At 37.2% G+C, this 16,179-nt stretch overlaps 4 protein-coding genes across 6 annotated transcripts; 1 reads left to right on the top strand and 3 right to left on the bottom strand.

The window, feature by feature from the left end:
* The first annotated feature begins 594 nt into the window (after nucleotides 1-594).
* On the top strand, nucleotides 595-15,521 carry LOC117902675 (glycerol-3-phosphate dehydrogenase [NAD(+)], cytoplasmic). 3 transcript variants are annotated; one of them, XM_034814205.1, is made up of 8 exons: nucleotides 595-611; nucleotides 9,192-9,278; nucleotides 9,429-9,606; nucleotides 12,762-12,968; nucleotides 13,046-13,418; nucleotides 13,486-13,639; nucleotides 13,704-13,796; nucleotides 14,821-14,854. In XM_034814205.1, exons 2-8 carry the CDS (start codon nucleotides 9,235-9,237, stop codon nucleotides 14,852-14,854), a joined length of 1,083 nt encoding a protein of 360 aa, XP_034670096.1. In that variant the 5' UTR covers nucleotides 595-611; nucleotides 9,192-9,234. The 3 variants fall into 3 exon arrangements, with proteins under 3 accessions (XP_034670096.1, XP_034670097.1, XP_034670098.1); XM_034814206.1 differs by lacking the exon at nucleotides 595-611 and having other exon boundaries at nucleotides 9,149-9,278; nucleotides 14,821-14,874; XM_034814207.1 differs by lacking the exons at nucleotides 595-611; nucleotides 14,821-14,854 and adding an exon at nucleotides 15,468-15,521 and having other exon boundaries at nucleotides 9,150-9,278.
* On the bottom strand, nucleotides 1,437-1,806 carry LOC117902679 (mitochondrial import receptor subunit TOM7 homolog). The gene is made up of 2 exons (XM_034814211.1): nucleotides 1,637-1,806; nucleotides 1,437-1,580 (listed from the first exon to the last, which is right to left on the bottom strand). Exons 1-2 carry the CDS (start codon nucleotides 1,737-1,739, stop codon nucleotides 1,516-1,518), a joined length of 168 nt encoding a protein of 55 aa, XP_034670102.1. The 5' UTR covers nucleotides 1,740-1,806; the 3' UTR covers nucleotides 1,437-1,515.
* LOC117902677 lies at nucleotides 5,836-6,314 on the bottom strand. Its single transcript, XM_034814209.1, has 2 exons — nucleotides 6,245-6,314; nucleotides 5,836-6,182 (listed from the first exon to the last, which is right to left on the bottom strand). The coding sequence occupies exons 1-2, from the start codon at nucleotides 6,297-6,299 to the stop codon at nucleotides 5,893-5,895; spliced, it is 345 nt and encodes a 114-aa protein (XP_034670100.1). The 5' UTR covers nucleotides 6,300-6,314; the 3' UTR covers nucleotides 5,836-5,892.
* On the bottom strand, nucleotides 7,117-7,739 carry LOC117902676. The gene is made up of 2 exons (XM_034814208.1): nucleotides 7,602-7,739; nucleotides 7,117-7,545 (listed from the first exon to the last, which is right to left on the bottom strand). Exons 1-2 carry the CDS (start codon nucleotides 7,651-7,653, stop codon nucleotides 7,184-7,186), a joined length of 414 nt encoding a protein of 137 aa, XP_034670099.1. The 5' UTR covers nucleotides 7,654-7,739; the 3' UTR covers nucleotides 7,117-7,183.
* Nucleotides 15,522-16,179: the final 658 nt, after the last annotated feature.

The following is a 16,179-nucleotide window of genomic DNA, read 5'->3' as shown; positions in this document are numbered from 1 at the left end:
TGTGCGCATAAGTTCTCCCTCCATCCTCAACCTATCCACTTTTCTGGTTCCCATTTGCCATTCACTGTTTTGCCGATTTCTTCCTGGTTTTTTTGTCCCACCTCCACTGCAGCTATGGCATCATAATTTTCTTGCCATCGCGTTTTGACGTTACATTCACCGCATAGAATGGGGAGCATCGCGTTTAGAAATCGTCAAATGATGAAAATTAAAAAATAACTTTGCCGCAGGGCCACAGAATTTATGTTTTATGTTTTTCTGCTGAACCCACTGTTACGATGGTTACTGTTGTTTCGAGTCTCTCTGGATCTCTCTCATATTTCAGTTATTTCTATACATAAGTTATATCTATAGCATGAGTGTGTGTTTGTGTGGCTTTGTTTATAGATACCAAAAAAAGAGCTCCGCTTTATAATTGATTTACACATTGAAATGTTGTAAAATGATTGAGTGCGAGCGATATTAGGATATGGAAAGAATAAACGAAAAATAATATTCAAATAGTTGGAAACGAATCCTTATAAATAATAGAAATGAATGTAAAAAAAATGCTGCAGAAACAGAGATGCATATTGAGAAATTGAAAAAATTTAAATATGAAATACATAAAAATACAAAAGAGATTTTTGTTGAGTTGTGTTTTCTTCTTACGGAAGGGGGGGTTGGATGTGAATGATGTAACAAAAGATAATTATGGGCTGCAAACATTAGTACTGTGGTAAAGAATTGTTTTAAATACAAATTATATGTAAGCTGGATTATATTTTCTATAATTCCATGGATGTTTGAAAGATATGCTCGGGACATTGCTTTCAACATAAAACCTACTTTCAATACTTTAAATGGCAAGCAGAACTTTTATTCATCACCATTCTGTCAATCTGAAAGGGGAATTCCAATGATCATAATCTTTCCAAAATAATAGAGCACTTTAATGGCGATTTTTAGTTTAACAATAAACGAAGTCACGAAATTTAAGCGAAGCGAATGAGAGCGATAAGCTTATTGTAGTTGGCCTTTGCTGTTCCTTAACTATTAATAAAAGAAGCGGAAAAAAAAACGAAGTCTGTCGAAGATAATGAGAGCGAGAAATCTTCGCCTTTTTGCTGTACATGTGTAATCCCTCCACTCACTTAAATTGCAGAAGCAGCTCCCATTAATGCATGAGAAATAGGCTCTATAGTCGAACGAACTCCTCTATCAAAGCAATCAACCGCAGAACTGTTGGTATAAGATTCCGGCCAGACATCATACCTTTAGCACATCTGAAGAGCTTATTGAAATTAAGTGCGTTACGAAAGAAACCCAGTACCCAAATTATATATTTCTAATACATTTTATTTGTATTACTGGATGTCTGCAACAAAGTGGGTCCAGATAGTTTTGCATAACATTTTGTCAATACTTGAATGTGCGAGTGTGAGAAGCAAATAAGTGTTTAATTTAACGTGTGCTGAAGGGCTTCTGCTTTTTATCTGCGAGCATCTCGAGTTTAGAGACTGCAACTTGCAGTTTCTAAAACGCAAAAAGGTTGATTATGGTTAGCGGTGGCATGCCGATCTCTGCACCCTTGTGGAAGCCTGCAATTTGATTTGAAAACAATGAATTTAGTAGCTATTTCAATTTAAAAGCATACCCATATAAATGACGAAAGGCACAAAGCCCCAGTGGATTGTCTTTTGGACCACGTTGAGAACAATCATTAATCGATCCTTGGCTTCCTCGGAAAACTCAGGCATTTTGAATTGAATTTAGTTTTGGTTAGTTTTAGAGACAATTTTGCTTTCAGTTGCAAACAAGTCAATGCCTTTTATTGTAATGATTTTTACTTTGAAAAGATTCGTAAACATTTTAAGGTCTTGGCACAGGCTGCTTTGACAAACAAAAATCAAATATTATGGAAAAAATGTAGATTCCACTCAAAAAATATAAGTAAATCCGATCTGGCTCCAAACATTTCTTATATAAGCTTGGCACACTTAACACTCACAGAACCCATCCAAGCACCCTACTAATGCAGAGACAATTACACAACCAGCTGCCGTACAACCCACTCATAAATTGCTACACAAAATCATGCTAATTTTTCATAAAACTAAACAAATAAGAGAACAAGAGTCCGCCCCAAAATGCAAGCCCTAACAAGCCGAAAGTAAATTTTGTTAATGGATGTAACACTCCACATGGGCAACAAAAACTGAGCAAGTCCGCGCAAGAAAAAAAAAATAATAATAAAAATAAGTTAAATTCGAGGCAATTAAAACAATTAAGTACTTGCCACACTATTTGCAGAACAGTAAAAGAGCACACAAAAAAAACCAAAACGAGGCAAATTACTCCTGAAAAAAAAGAAAAGAGAACCCAACACATTTTTGCATGGCACAAAAAACAACGAAACCGAAACGAAATGTAAATCATAAAAAAGAAAATGTAAATGTAAATCATAAAAAAAAGAAAAAAGCACAAATGAAATGAAAATAAAAATCCTCAATTTGTATGCTGTCGCATATTCCTGTGAAGGATATATTCAAGGATTGTCCAAGGAGTGGCAGGAGGTGGCACGTCGTCGTGTACGTCGAGATGGAGATGTCAAGGGTGTCATAAATTTTGAGGGTATTCCTTGACAAAGGACATGTGCTATGTGTCTATTATTGATGCCCCCAACGTGTCTGAACATCTTGTCCTGTCATCAAAGGACCTATCATCATCGCCGTCTCCCACCTCCTTGCCGCATTTTATTGTTCTCGGGGCGAATCCTCCTCCTACTTCTCCTTGGGTGCGAATGTATTTGGCAAAAGGTAAGGAATAAGTCTTAAGAGTATTTTGCATATGCAAACGCCGCCAGCTGTCCGCTCAAGGGAGAGGCAGGGGAAAGCCGCACAGACCACTCGGACATGTTGCATATTACCCTTTTTAGTTCCGTTCTTTTTTTTCGTTCTTTGCTTGGGATTGGAAAAACTTTTAGCATTCGTTTTGTTTCGTTTTTGCTCACTGGTTTTCTTTTCACACTTTTCTTGTTGCTGCCTTTGGCCATGGGCAATACGTCTTGGGCCACAAAACAGAACACAAAATCGTCTTAAGTATTTTGTGTGGTTTAAAATAAAATAAAAATAATAATGCAAAAAAAAAAACACACACAAAATAGGAATAAAACCAAAGCCCCAGCCGACTGTCCTATCTCCCGCTCTGTCCCTCTCCTTGTGTATGTTTTTCGATGTTTGTGTGGGAAAAGGATAAGCGTGCTACATCCGCTTAGCGTTGTCTTCTTCTAGTAGTAAGTCCTGTTGCGGGTGGGATACCCTTTAAATTTGAATGGAAATATTAGTGAATTCTTGTTTGAAGGAGGTAAACGCAACGGTTTGTCAGTGGACAGTACGGACAAAATTGGTTATTAAAGAGAGAGAGAGAGAATACCATAGAAAAAGGCCCTTGACATACTTTTAATACATATTTACCAGAAGATTTCAAAACTAGAATTGTTCTCCAAGTTTGAAAATAGAGAACAAAAGAAGTGTTTTAATCAAAAATTCTCTAAATATATTTCCTACAGAAATAAACATATTTTAATTTTAATTATACATTATTTTGATATTGTAATTAATTTCTTAACTTAGTCTTTAGTTCCTTTAATAAGCCATTAACTATATTTATTTTAAATACATTTTTGAATAAAATATATACTTAAAAATATTCTTTTTAATCATATTAAATGTTATTGTTATAAAATCCTTATATTATTTCTATCGTTTTTCGTGACTAAAAGATGGTTGAATAATTGTTTTCAAGTAGAATGTTGATATGGGGGACATTTCTCTCCCTTCTAAGCAATATTTAATATTGCAATATTGTCCTTTTATTTAATTCCCTTTTTCCTTGTCGCATTTTCTTGCCTTTCATTTTTGGGGTTCTGCACTGGTCCAGTCGGTCTCGTTGTTGCGTAAATGATTTTATTTCTCCGTTGCCTGTCCTGTACCATCCTGTTCTGTAAAATTGTGTGTTGATGTACTATTATTCTATGCCCAAGAAATTCACCCAAATGTCCGTCATTGTTTTTTATAGACACATTGCTATGCACACACATCCACAGAGAGAGAGCGAGAAAAGGGTTAGGTTAATTCCCTCAAACCTATCCTCTATATCATCGTCATTGTCGAACGAATAAAAGAGTGGAGGTGGAGGCCGCTTCATCGTCATCGTCATCGCATGACATGCGATTTAGCCATGGCCAAAAAGGTGGCTCTTGCATATTGGATGTTGTGTGAAGGATGGATATGTTATCCGATGTGTGATATGGGTTATGCTTTATATCGGTATATACATACATACATGTGTATGTATATTCTGCATGTGTGTGTGTGTGTGTGCAATCTTGATGATGTGAATTGTGGCACTTGGCCATCCTGTGGGAGGAGCATGGGCGCTAAAGGATTGATGGCCTCGTAATAATTTTCGTGAATTTTGTGTGGCTAGAAATAAGGCCTAGTGGGGCGTGAGATAAAAATGTGGACGCCCTCGAGGTGGCAGTAAACTGGCACTTTATAGGCTTGTAATCTCGTACCAAGTTTGGTTGGAGAGCCACAGGTACAACGTGATTTTGGTTCCATGTAGAATTCCTGTCGAGAAATTCTTCTTACTTTTCCTGACTTTGTGCATAAAATTGTTTTACTTTTTTACTGGTATATGCCACGCCCTTAAAACAAATTTCCCTGCATTAAACATGTAAGGAAATGTAGGAAAATGCTTTGCCAAAGGGAATGTAGCTCTCTTTTTCCCCACCAGAAACTCGATTTGGTTGCTGCACAAAATCACTTTTAGCAGGGCACAAACCCCATACGAAAGAACCAAGCCAGCAACGGTTCATGCCACCATCTCCATGCCACACTCCACTCTCTACATCAGAATCTCTCTCCCATGCCATGCCATGTCAGACCACGCCACAGCAGCGGCAGAAAGCAGCAGACCCGGAACCAGACCGAGAAGAGATACCAAGTCAGGCCACGAGCATAACGTGCAACTTTCCAGCTTTCGCCGCAATCAATTTTACGGGTGCACAGTGGCAGCGGCAACGGCGGCAGCAGCGGCAACGACCAAGAGACAACCTCGAATGCGGCAGTGGAATTAGAGCAGAGCAACCCCGTGGCACACAGCCTCCCAGCCCATCACCCCAGCCACTCACTTTGAATGGTGGGCAAACAGCGTTAGACACGCAACGAGAAAGTGGAGTGGCAGAAGGGGCAGGAGTGGCAAAAGTAGCACAAGGGGCAGACGCAGCCAGAGTGGAGTTGTGGCAGCAGTGGGAGTGACGGCAAAGGAGTTACACAGCCGCCGCTCCAGCACGTGGTCCAGCTCACATGAAGGTATTAGCGCGTAACATCGTTGCATGATTAACCTCCATGGGTCAACGCCATGCGGAATGGGTTGCATGTCCTGCTAGTCTCTCTCTATGTGTGTGCATGGGCATGGTCATGGGGTGTAGCATAGCCATGGACCAGGCTCTATCCTGCAGCAGTCTCAAAATGCAACGTTCCTTCGGAAAATCGGTGAAGTTTTACATCTTAAAATTGCATTTTAAACTCCTGTCCATTTAGTTAGTTCAAGTTACTAAAATGTTATTGTATGTATGTGTATGTATCCCTAAGCTTCTGTCTAAAAATATTAAACATTTTCAATTCTTTCCCCTGGTTACTTGCAGCAGCAGCCCTCGGTCTGGCATTGGGTTTACTTGTCTGCCTGTAATAACCGCAGATCAAGCCTCGATTGGATGTTTTTCAAACCCCTTTATGATGCCTTTAATGAAGCTTCTTTTCATTATATTTAATCATTAATTATTACTCATTATTTTTCATTTTTTCTTTATATTCTCAAAGTACTTTCAATGCCAAATTCTCCAACTTACTTTAACCATTTCAGGCCAAAAACAGACTTAATCTTACACGCTAGTCCGCCTTTTTCACAATTTGGATCAGCTGCTGGGGGCTTCTGTTCCCTGGCGCCACTAGAAAACAGGGCACTGACCATCATGCCAATGCCTTTAGGCACATTGCTCACGTTAATCAATGCATCGCCCAAACTCTCGCCCGTCAAGGAGGCCACTTTGACCAGGAAGCCAGCCTTGGAGAGAGCCGCGAAAACGCGGAGCTTCAAAACTTCCTTAAGAGGAAGAGCATCCATGTGCGGCAGCGCTGAAAGGAATGTGATTAAAAATCTAAAAATAAGTACTAAATCTATTTTAGGGCATATTTACTGCTGAATATTAACACAATTTGGAAGTACACCAGCCACTCGGTACGGGACATCATTTGGGACTGATGTGACTAATCGCATGATATTTCTATTCAAATTCGTGTTTAGAATTGAAGTGGAACTAAAAAACCATAGCGAAATTTGTGGAATTTTATATTTCTTTTAAATAAATACTTGCTTTTGTAATTAAAGCAAATGAAAATGGCAGGAGCTTGAAGGAACTTGTCACCCTTATAAATGATGTAGCTTTTAGATATTTAAAGATCGAAAGTTTGTAATATTGGTGATTGATCCATAAGGATTTTGGTGTACCTAAGTTTCACAATATTATTATAACTGTAGGATATTTTTTGGGGTATAAATAAAGTATTTATAAAGATTTGTAGTATCTAAAACATTCACATTAGACCCACTAGAAACTTTATTCCTTTGTTCCTTCCACTTTGTAGATCGAATTATGCCTTACACGAACCCTTTAGGGTTTTATGCTCGGATTATAATTCCCACTATCACATAATATCCTCCAATAACTCCCTTCCGCGTCTTAAATATTTTATACTAGCCTACCTCTCCCGTTGTTAGTTTCATTTTATTTTTGACTTGTTGCTCTAGTTGCTCTAGTTTAGTTGTGTTTGGCTCTAATTTTCCTCGAATATTAGCCTAACATCTATCTTTCCTGCATGTTCGCGACCGGTTCGGTTAATCGCGCCGTGCGTCATGCAACAGCGCCCCTCGGTCGGTTGGCGGGAGGAGGGTTGCGTTCTGCTGGGTTCTGCGCGTAACAGGCTTTGGCTTGGTGTCGCACGGGCCACTTGATGTTGCAGTCATTGCATATCAACGTATTATAATTATACAATTATACATACAACGAAATTAAATTTGTACACATACAAAATTTATCCTCCAAAATCATTAAATATCCATTTAAACTGTAACATTTTTACCCCCCAGATTCTCCTTTTGTTTCATTCAATTTCATACCAAAAATGTTCAGAATTTTACATTTGAAATCCGCTGGTTCACATACTGGTTTCTTCTTTTGAGCCTCCAATTTAGTCTTCCAGTCTGCGTCCAATTTTGCCTTCCATTGAGCCTCCAATTCAATCTCCAATTCCCCTTTTTTAAACAGAGAGCGAACGATATCATAAACGGCCTTTGGTAAACGACTCCCATGGATAATGGCATCGCCAAGGGCCTCGCCTGTGGTACCTATGAATTTTAAGGTATAACCCGCCTTCGAGAGCGCCTTCAGCAGTCGCTTCTTTATTTCCTCTTTAATTCCACATGTCACTTGATAAAAGGCTGAATAAAAATGGACTTAAGCATTGGGGAAATTCCTTCAAGAAGAAATGGTTTACCATAGAAAATAAGTAGAGTTTGTAGAAGTAAAATCCATTTTGTGGAAGGCATCGATAACTTATGGACACGCGAGGGTTTACATGACTAAATAGTAGAATTTTCCTGAAAACCCGTGTCGGAGCTTGACTAAACTCCGGCTAATTTGATAAAACGGTTTCTTCGACCATTTTTACATAATTTAGATTGAAAATTTAGGGTTCTTTCAGATATTTTTTTTCTTTCAGACAACTTTCACTTGCGAGGACTGTGACTCTCCCAAGATATGTATCAATCCACCATTCACTGGAACGCAACTCGAAATTGTATTCAAATTGCGCGCCTTAATAAAAACATTTAACAGCACTTACCACTATTGAACTTTTACAACAATTTATAAGTATTTCATACTTGACACGCTGAAATGAGCCACTAACCAAATAGGGACTCCAAGGCGCACATTTTGCGGTGACGTTTTGCTTCTTCTAAACTGGATATCTATTATACTATTTGGTTAGTGAATGAGCGTAGCAACATGAAATTCGATTAATTTAACTTTCGTCAAATCGTAAAAAATGTGAAGAAAACAATTTTAATCAGGAATCCGGGGGAATAAAAATCATATTTTCTAAAAACATCGATGTGTAAAATAGTCCATAGTAGTATACATAAAAAAAAATATAAATAATTGATCGCCGTGGCTATTTCAATGTATATTTACAGCATATATAACAAAAATTCATGAATTTCGGCACTCTGTAAAATTTCATTTTTAAGGTACGTACATTCAGTTCCATACCCCATCGACGTCTATGTTTTTTAAATGTCCCCGCACCCCCCTTGACAACACGTTACATCCCATTTCAATTCACGTAACGTTTATGAAATTCTTTTTTAGTTGACCATATTGGAGAATTGATCGTTAAATCGAATTAAATTTAAATTCAATTTTAGTATTTTTTATTTTGTAAACCAGGGCGGCAAAATATGAAGAGGTGCTCATATCTGAAACGCAAAATGAGTAGAGAGAGAGAGAGAGAAGGGAGTATCCTGCTCTCTCTGATGACCTAATCCTGTCCATGAAGCAACTATATATAGTTGCTTTATGATCCTGTCTTTTCTGACCTAATCCTCTCTTTGCTGAAAAAATCCTCTCTTTGGCATGTGACCGCAAGGTATGTCAACCAGGTAAGGTAACGAGTAAAGCCCCCACCACTCCCGCCACCCAAATAAAAAAGCACAAAAGCTCCCTTACAGCCCTGGTATTTTTTTGAGACATTTTACATGGCCATTTATTTTCCCTGTTTAAGGTATATTTTATACTTTTCGGTATAATTTGACGTCGAAATTGAGTCGACGGTATATACACATGTACGGTATATATGTACATATGTAGGTACATATGGGTATATTTCGACAATTTCAGGTAAAAAGAACGAGCTTCCCCATCAAAATATAAAAGCTCAAAATGCATCATTACCTTGTAGCCCTGGTATTTTTTCGACAATATTTTCCCACCAAAAAGCTCCCGTGATAGTATACAAATACTGCCGCGTGTAAATAGTCAAGTACCAGCGGGCGCAACAAAGTGCAAAACAACTCTAGAAAATAAATAAATAGCAGAGTAGCGAAAGAGAAACAAAACAGAAACTAATTATGGCGGATAAAGTAAATGTGTGCATTGTGGGCTCCGGCAATTGGTGAGTGCAACCTGCCTACCACCGTGGCATCAGCAACCTTTTACTTATATAATAATTGCATTATGCTTCTCCTTCCACCCACTCCCTTCTTCCTCTGTAACCTTGCATCCTTCCTCCTGCACGCTCCACTTCCCTTATCAATCACTCCAGGGGTTCGGCGATAGCGAAAATTGTGGGCGCCAATGCTGCTGCACTGCCCGAATTCGAGGAGCGGGTGACGATGTTCGTCTACGAGGAGATGATTGATGGAAAGAAGCTCACGGAAATCATCAATGAGACGCACGAGAATGTCAAATACCTGAAGGGACACAAGCTGCCACCGAATGTGGTAAGTGTGATAAGAGAAACCAACATCAACCCAAAAACAGCTGTTAATTAGCAGGGGGGATAATCTGTCGAGTGGAATTCCATCTACGTGTAATACATTATGTAATACCTCTGTGTGTGTGTGCGTGTTTGTGCGGACTAACAGCCATTTGGCTTACATAAACGTCTTTTTGCCTTGATCTTGACCATCGTCGTCATCGTCGTCGTTCGTGCAGGCAGCGGCAAATTATCTAATCACACAACTGCACATCTATTTTTACACCTTCCTTACACTCTCGCGCTCTCTTTCTGCTCTCTCTCTTTGTTTACTTGCCTTGCACTCAAATGCTTGCTCTTGATTTCTGGTTCGCTGCAATTTTTCATGGCCAGCAACAACAACAACAACAAACAATAAAGAGAAAACAAGGTTAACTTGAATAAGGGTGTCGACAATTGGGATACCCTTAAGGCAACAGAAGGTGAATATTATGAGCCAGCTTTAGACAAAAACCTTGGAAAGGAACGACACTGAAACGGTATCGATACGCACTTCGATAGGGTGCTTGACTTGTACCAAGAATATACCTTGTACATATGTATGTACTACATGTGTGTGGCAAACATATGTTTGAAATCAATATTCTCCACCCCTTCAAGGGTGTGTAAGTTTCACCTTCAATGCAGATCTCTCTCTCTCTTTTGTATAACTTTCTCTGTTTGTCTTTTGGCCTGCATGCATTCTATTACGCTCCCTCTCTGCCTACTTTGGCACTCTCTCTCTCTCTCTCTTCAGCTGTCAATTGGGTTTTGCACTCTCTAAGTTTTGCTCCATCTCCCTTGCACTTTACAAAGCTGCCGCCTGCCATTCTCTTTAGCTGACATTTGCAAGGCTTTCTCTTAAGTTGTCTTTGACGTAGGTCAAGGCCGGCTTGGGCGCTCTCTTATTTGAAAGCAATCGAACAAAAGCAACTTTCTATGACGCCTTTGGGGACTTTTACCTTTACTCAAGGTGTTATATCGACCTAAAGTGAGCAAGACCTTTCTCCTCTACTCCCTGAAAAGGGCACGTCGCTAAATGATGTCAATATTCTATTAGGCAATATTTGTGTCGTACCGATAAGAGACGACAACGATTCCACTTGAAATGGCAGCATTTTGGTGTATATAAAAAGCACTCGAATATTTCCATTTGCTGATTATCGATAAGGCCCGGCTACACTTGTTGCCGTTCATGTCGTACATGAACCCCGGACATGCAACGCTGATAAAGTCCCAACCATCTATCCAGAGACTAGTAGCCGCCCATCCCATGTCCAATGTCCACTGTCCTCTGTCCATGTGAGTCCCATGTTTGTCCGTTGTACACAGCCTGTAAGTTCTAGGCATTAGCACAAAAAACAAAACCTCCATAAACACAGAGACCCGCCCTATAGATTAAACACAACTGTAGTAGGAGACATGCGTTAGTGGCATGGATTGATAAATAAATATGGAAAACATAGCAAAATGGGCATCAGAGGAGCTGGTATAGAACATTTTGATACCCCTTTAGGGCTTCTTTCTACTATGAGATCTTAGTCTTGAAAAGTAACAAAATTATGTTTTTTACGATTTAGCGTAGGATAAAGCTGTCCGATAATAATTAAAATTTTAATACTTGTAAAGGAAAGACTAAAAGTCTCTCCTACAAAGTTTCAGTGATTTACCATTAGATTTAGATAAGATAATAATAATAATTAAAGGATTTAATCCAATAAATTCCTGCTCAAGGGATTCCTTATATCCACAGAAAATCCAAAGATACAAGAATTGTATGATGCTGTAAGTCTATTTAGTCTCTACATTTTATAGGGTATAACGATGGGCTATTGAGATAGATCATTCGCCCATTCTATAGATACTCAGTTCTTCTTGTTTGTTTGTCTGTATAATTAGACGCCATCACCTATATGTATTCGACATATATATTCGTACATAGTACATATGTACATATGTAGTGCCATCTATTATACTCGATATCAAATTGGCAAACTTTCAGGAGCTGTGTCTCACGATGGTGTGAAATGGGACAGCGGTTGAGGGGAATCCATCTCAACAGCAGGAGCAATAACAAATGAGAAAAATATATTTTTATAAACAATAAGCGAGACCAATGTCAGAAATGCAACAAATATGCAAAAAAAAAACGAAAAGAAAATAAGTCAAACGGTTAATGGGATCAAGAAATGTACAAAAATTTAGATATTTTAAAGATTTTCGAGGAATAAGTGGAAATCTTTTAAATGCAATTGCTGCGCTAGTTAGGGTTTCAGTTGCCATAAAACCATATACATATGTAAATGGTTTTAAGATGGAAGAGATTTAATTTAATTCCTTTAAATTACATTAGATAAGGTCTTAAATATTAGCAATGATTAATGGCAAATATACGATTAGAAAAAACAACCTCTACTTAAAGAAAAGTTATTTTAAATATTTTATATGAAAGAAAATATAAATCAAAGATATTTAGATATTTTAAACGAATATTTATATATACTTCCCCTCTTATGTATATTTATTTTAGATACCCATACACACCTTTTTCTCCCTGTATTTTAATCAAAATGATTGCAAAAATAACGCACAGACGTGTGTTTGTTATCTAAAAAGGCATTGCAAAATGCCTGAACGTTTAACCTGAACTTTACACTTATATAAAAGTCCAATGCAAAAATAACAAAACAGCAATAGAAAAACGAGTTAATAGAGCCAAAGCCACAAAGAAAATGTTTATTGAAAAAAAGAGCCACAGCAACAGTTGAAGCGTTGGGCAAACAGGTTTCTGCTTTAAATATAGAAAAACAATATATATTTTATAATCAAGTTCGATTGGAATCCCGCGATTTGCATAGTCTAGACGGGGATCGCACATGCCGAGTCGAGCCAGAGACGTGCCTCCAAAAAGTGCACGTGCTTGAAAAATGATTTCCCCCCGGATTTTATGAGTCGCGTTTCCAAAAAGCGTTCCGTTCCCTTCATTCAACCTTGATATACGGAATATTCCCTCGCTTATCAGAGACTGTTTCGACTATATGCTATTTATTTCTTATCATTCAGTTTAACAACAACAATAAAAAGTACAACTAATTAGCCAAGTTTTTCTTGCTCTCTTTCTCTCCCTCTCTGTTTTTATAGGTGGCCGTGCCTGATCTTGCGGAGGCTGCCAAGAATGCTGATATACTCATTTTCGTAGTGCCTCATCAGTTCATTCCCAATTTCTGCAAACAATTGCTGGGAAAAATCAAGCCAAATGCCATTGCCATATCTTTGATCAAGGGCTTCGATAAGGCCGAAGGAGGCGGCATTGATCTCATTTCGCATATAATCACGCGTCACTTGAAAGTAAGCAAATCGAACCGAAAGAACGATACGAGAAGGTGACCCCCTATATATCTATCACTAACATCTGTTCTTTGTAGATACCATGTGCTGTCTTGATGGGCGCCAATTTGGCCAATGAAGTGGCTGAGGGCAACTTCTGTGAGACGACAATCGGTTGCACGGACAAAAAGTATGGCAAGGTGTTGCGTGATCTTTTCCAGGCGAATCATTTCCGTGTGGTCGTCGTAGACGATGCCGATGCCGTCGAGGTTTGCGGCGCTCTCAAGAATATTGTGGCCTGCGGTGCGGGCTTTGTCGATGGCCTGAAACTGGGCGACAACACTAAGGCGGCTGTAATTCGATTGGGTCTGATGGAAATGATTCGCTTTGTGGATGTCTTCTATCCAGGAAGCAAACTGTCGACCTTCTTTGAGAGCTGCGGTGTGGCGGATCTCATTACGACGTGTTATGGTGCGTAAACAGAAAAATATACGACTTCGATAAAGCTATCTAATCCACTTTTATCTCTACCTCTCAGGTGGTCGCAATCGTCGCGTCTCTGAGGCTTTTGTCACTTCGGGCAAGACCATCGAGGAACTCGAAAAGGAAATGTTAAATGGCCAAAAACTCCAGGGCCCACCCACTGCCGAGGAAGTCAATTATATGTTGAAGAACAAGAAACTGGAGGATAAGTAAGGAATATCCTGTCATAATTCCTATTGATATTTATAAAATATCTTTCTCTCTTCTCTTTAGATTCCCCCTGTTTACGGCCATTCACAAGATATGCACAAATCAGCTTAAGCCTAAAGATTTAATTGATTGCATACGCAATCATCCCGAGCATATGTAAGTGTTTTCGTTTGCGTTTCTTTCAGTGTATTCGTTTCTTTTGCACCTGCGTTTACGTTCTCTCGCCTGAATCCTAATGATCCTGAATATCCTACAAACCCAGCAACACTCTCCCCCCCTTAATACTTAAGTGCTCTTTGGCATCTTTGCTTCTTTCTTGAACAATCCTGTATTTCGTCTTTTCTTTTTGATTGAAATCCTATGTTTTCTTCTTTATTTTTGATTTAAATCCATAGTTTTCTTCTTTACTTCTGATTTTAACCTAATAATTATTCTTTATTTTTGATTTTTACATAAGTTCTCTTCTTATTTTGTGTTTAAAGCTTAAGTTTTTTCTTTTATTCCGATTAAACCCGAACATTTTCTACTTTGTACACTTTTGATCTTTTAAAACTGAGGTCTATCTTTCTTTTTAATGAATAACTAAAGTCTTTCTTCCGTTTTTCATGAATAACATCTAAGTTTTTCTATCTCTTTTTGATTTAATTTTAAGTCCTCCGTTTCTTTTTTGATTAAAACTCAAGTTGTCTTCCTTATTTTCTTGTCTAAACCTTGTCTTTATTTAAGCCTCAGTTTTTTTTCGATTTTAATTAAGTTTTCTTCTTTTGTGTTTAAATCTTAAGTTTTTGCACTTATTTCTCTAATTTTTGGAATGTTTTTTAACCGCATTTACAATTTTATTATTTTGTAATTTTCATCTTAAAACTAAGCTTATTTTTAATACCCAAACAAAAGCTGAATAAAAACAATGCTCAATGCGAAATTCAAAATTATTCAAGTAACTGAAACGAAATCAAAACTTCAATGTTTGTAAATTTTTCTTTATATCGAAAACATATCCCCAAATCATTATATCAGAAATATCATTCATTAGTCAGCTTGTCTCTCCATTCTTTGATTAATATACATATATGAATTCCCGTAGACATTTGCTAATACAACCAACAAAAACAATTATTGTTTCATTCATACAACTATTTGTTTTTCTTCTCTTCTTTTTCCATATATTATTTTCTCATAGGGATACGTCCATCTTGCCGTCGCCAAAACTCTAAAAAATCCCACCACACACACCAAAAAAAAAAGATTGTAAATACTACTCGTTCATTTATCGATCATTAATCGATCCAAAGTCAAAAGTCAAGTCATCGATTTATTCACCCATTTTCTACGACTATCAAAATGCATTTTTAAGCGTTCTTCTATACATACATAATTTTTTCAATTGTTTTCTATCGTGAAAAAGTGTTTTATGTGAAAAAACAAAAAAAAAAAAAAACCACAAAAGTGTCATATATTTGTTGAAACATTAAATGAAATTTGTTAAGAATAAAAAGAATAAAATATTTAAAAATATATAATATTTTGTACATACCATACAAAAAAAAACCGAATGTCTATCCTTCATTTCGTACTCGAACTTTCCTAAAAAAAACCAAAAACAAAATTATTGAAATATTGGCAGCTATCAAAATCGGCAAAGAGAGCAGTACGTATCGGAAAATCGACCAAAAAAAAAACAAAATATTAATACATTTTTCTGCAATTTTCAGTTTGAGTTCCAAAAGCACGAATTTTTTCATTTTCAATCAAAAGAATGTTTTAAAGTTATTAATTTTTTAACGAATATAATATATATTAATATTTTAAACCCTCTCTTTTTCCCAGGCAAACTTTGTAGAGCCTTGGAGGCGAAACGTTTTTAACCTTTTTATGCACCCAAAACAGAGATAATAAATGTACAGCTTGCAGCACAATTAAATTAAAAAAAAAAACTTGAATGCAGAAAACGATCAAGGAAAAGTACTCAGACTACCACAGAAAAAAAGTTTCCTCCAACTAAAACAGAAATTCTTAAAAAAATTAAAATCGAACTAAAGATAATTCTTAAGAAATGAAACTCTTAAGACGAGAACTAAAACTTAAGAAAACTCTGATGAAGAAAGCTCCAAAAGAATTTGTATAGGTTGTTGTTGTATTAGTTAATTTATTTATTTCTTTGAATCCAAATCCCATACGTATATCCCCCAAATGAAGAACAACTAACAAGAAAACACCACCAAAAAGTCTGCTTTAATTTAGCCTAGCCTTGTTTTTAAAATTTAGTTAGCCATGAGATATATTGCGCATGTACCTAAATGAAGTAAAACAAAACAAAAGGATGTATATTTGTGGCCAAGAGTATTACTCGTACAACTCGGCAACAATCGAAAGGAACAATCGGAAAACGAATCGAATGAAAGTCGAATTTTTTTGGTTCGTCTTTTTCGCAATTTTTTAATCAGAGATTGCTTAGAAATTGTATAACTATTTGTAAATGTAAAAATTAAAAAACCAGAAAGTTTTACATAAATAAAAGCTGAGTAGTTACATGAAAATG

This window comes from Drosophila subobscura, chromosome U (assembly GCF_008121235.1).
Source record: "Drosophila subobscura isolate 14011-0131.10 chromosome U, UCBerk_Dsub_1.0, whole genome shotgun sequence".
Taxonomy (NCBI): Eukaryota; Metazoa; Arthropoda; class Insecta; order Diptera; family Drosophilidae; genus Drosophila; species Drosophila subobscura.
The sequence above is the reverse complement of the archived record's forward strand: the minus strand, read 5'-3'. Positions and strand labels throughout refer to the sequence as shown.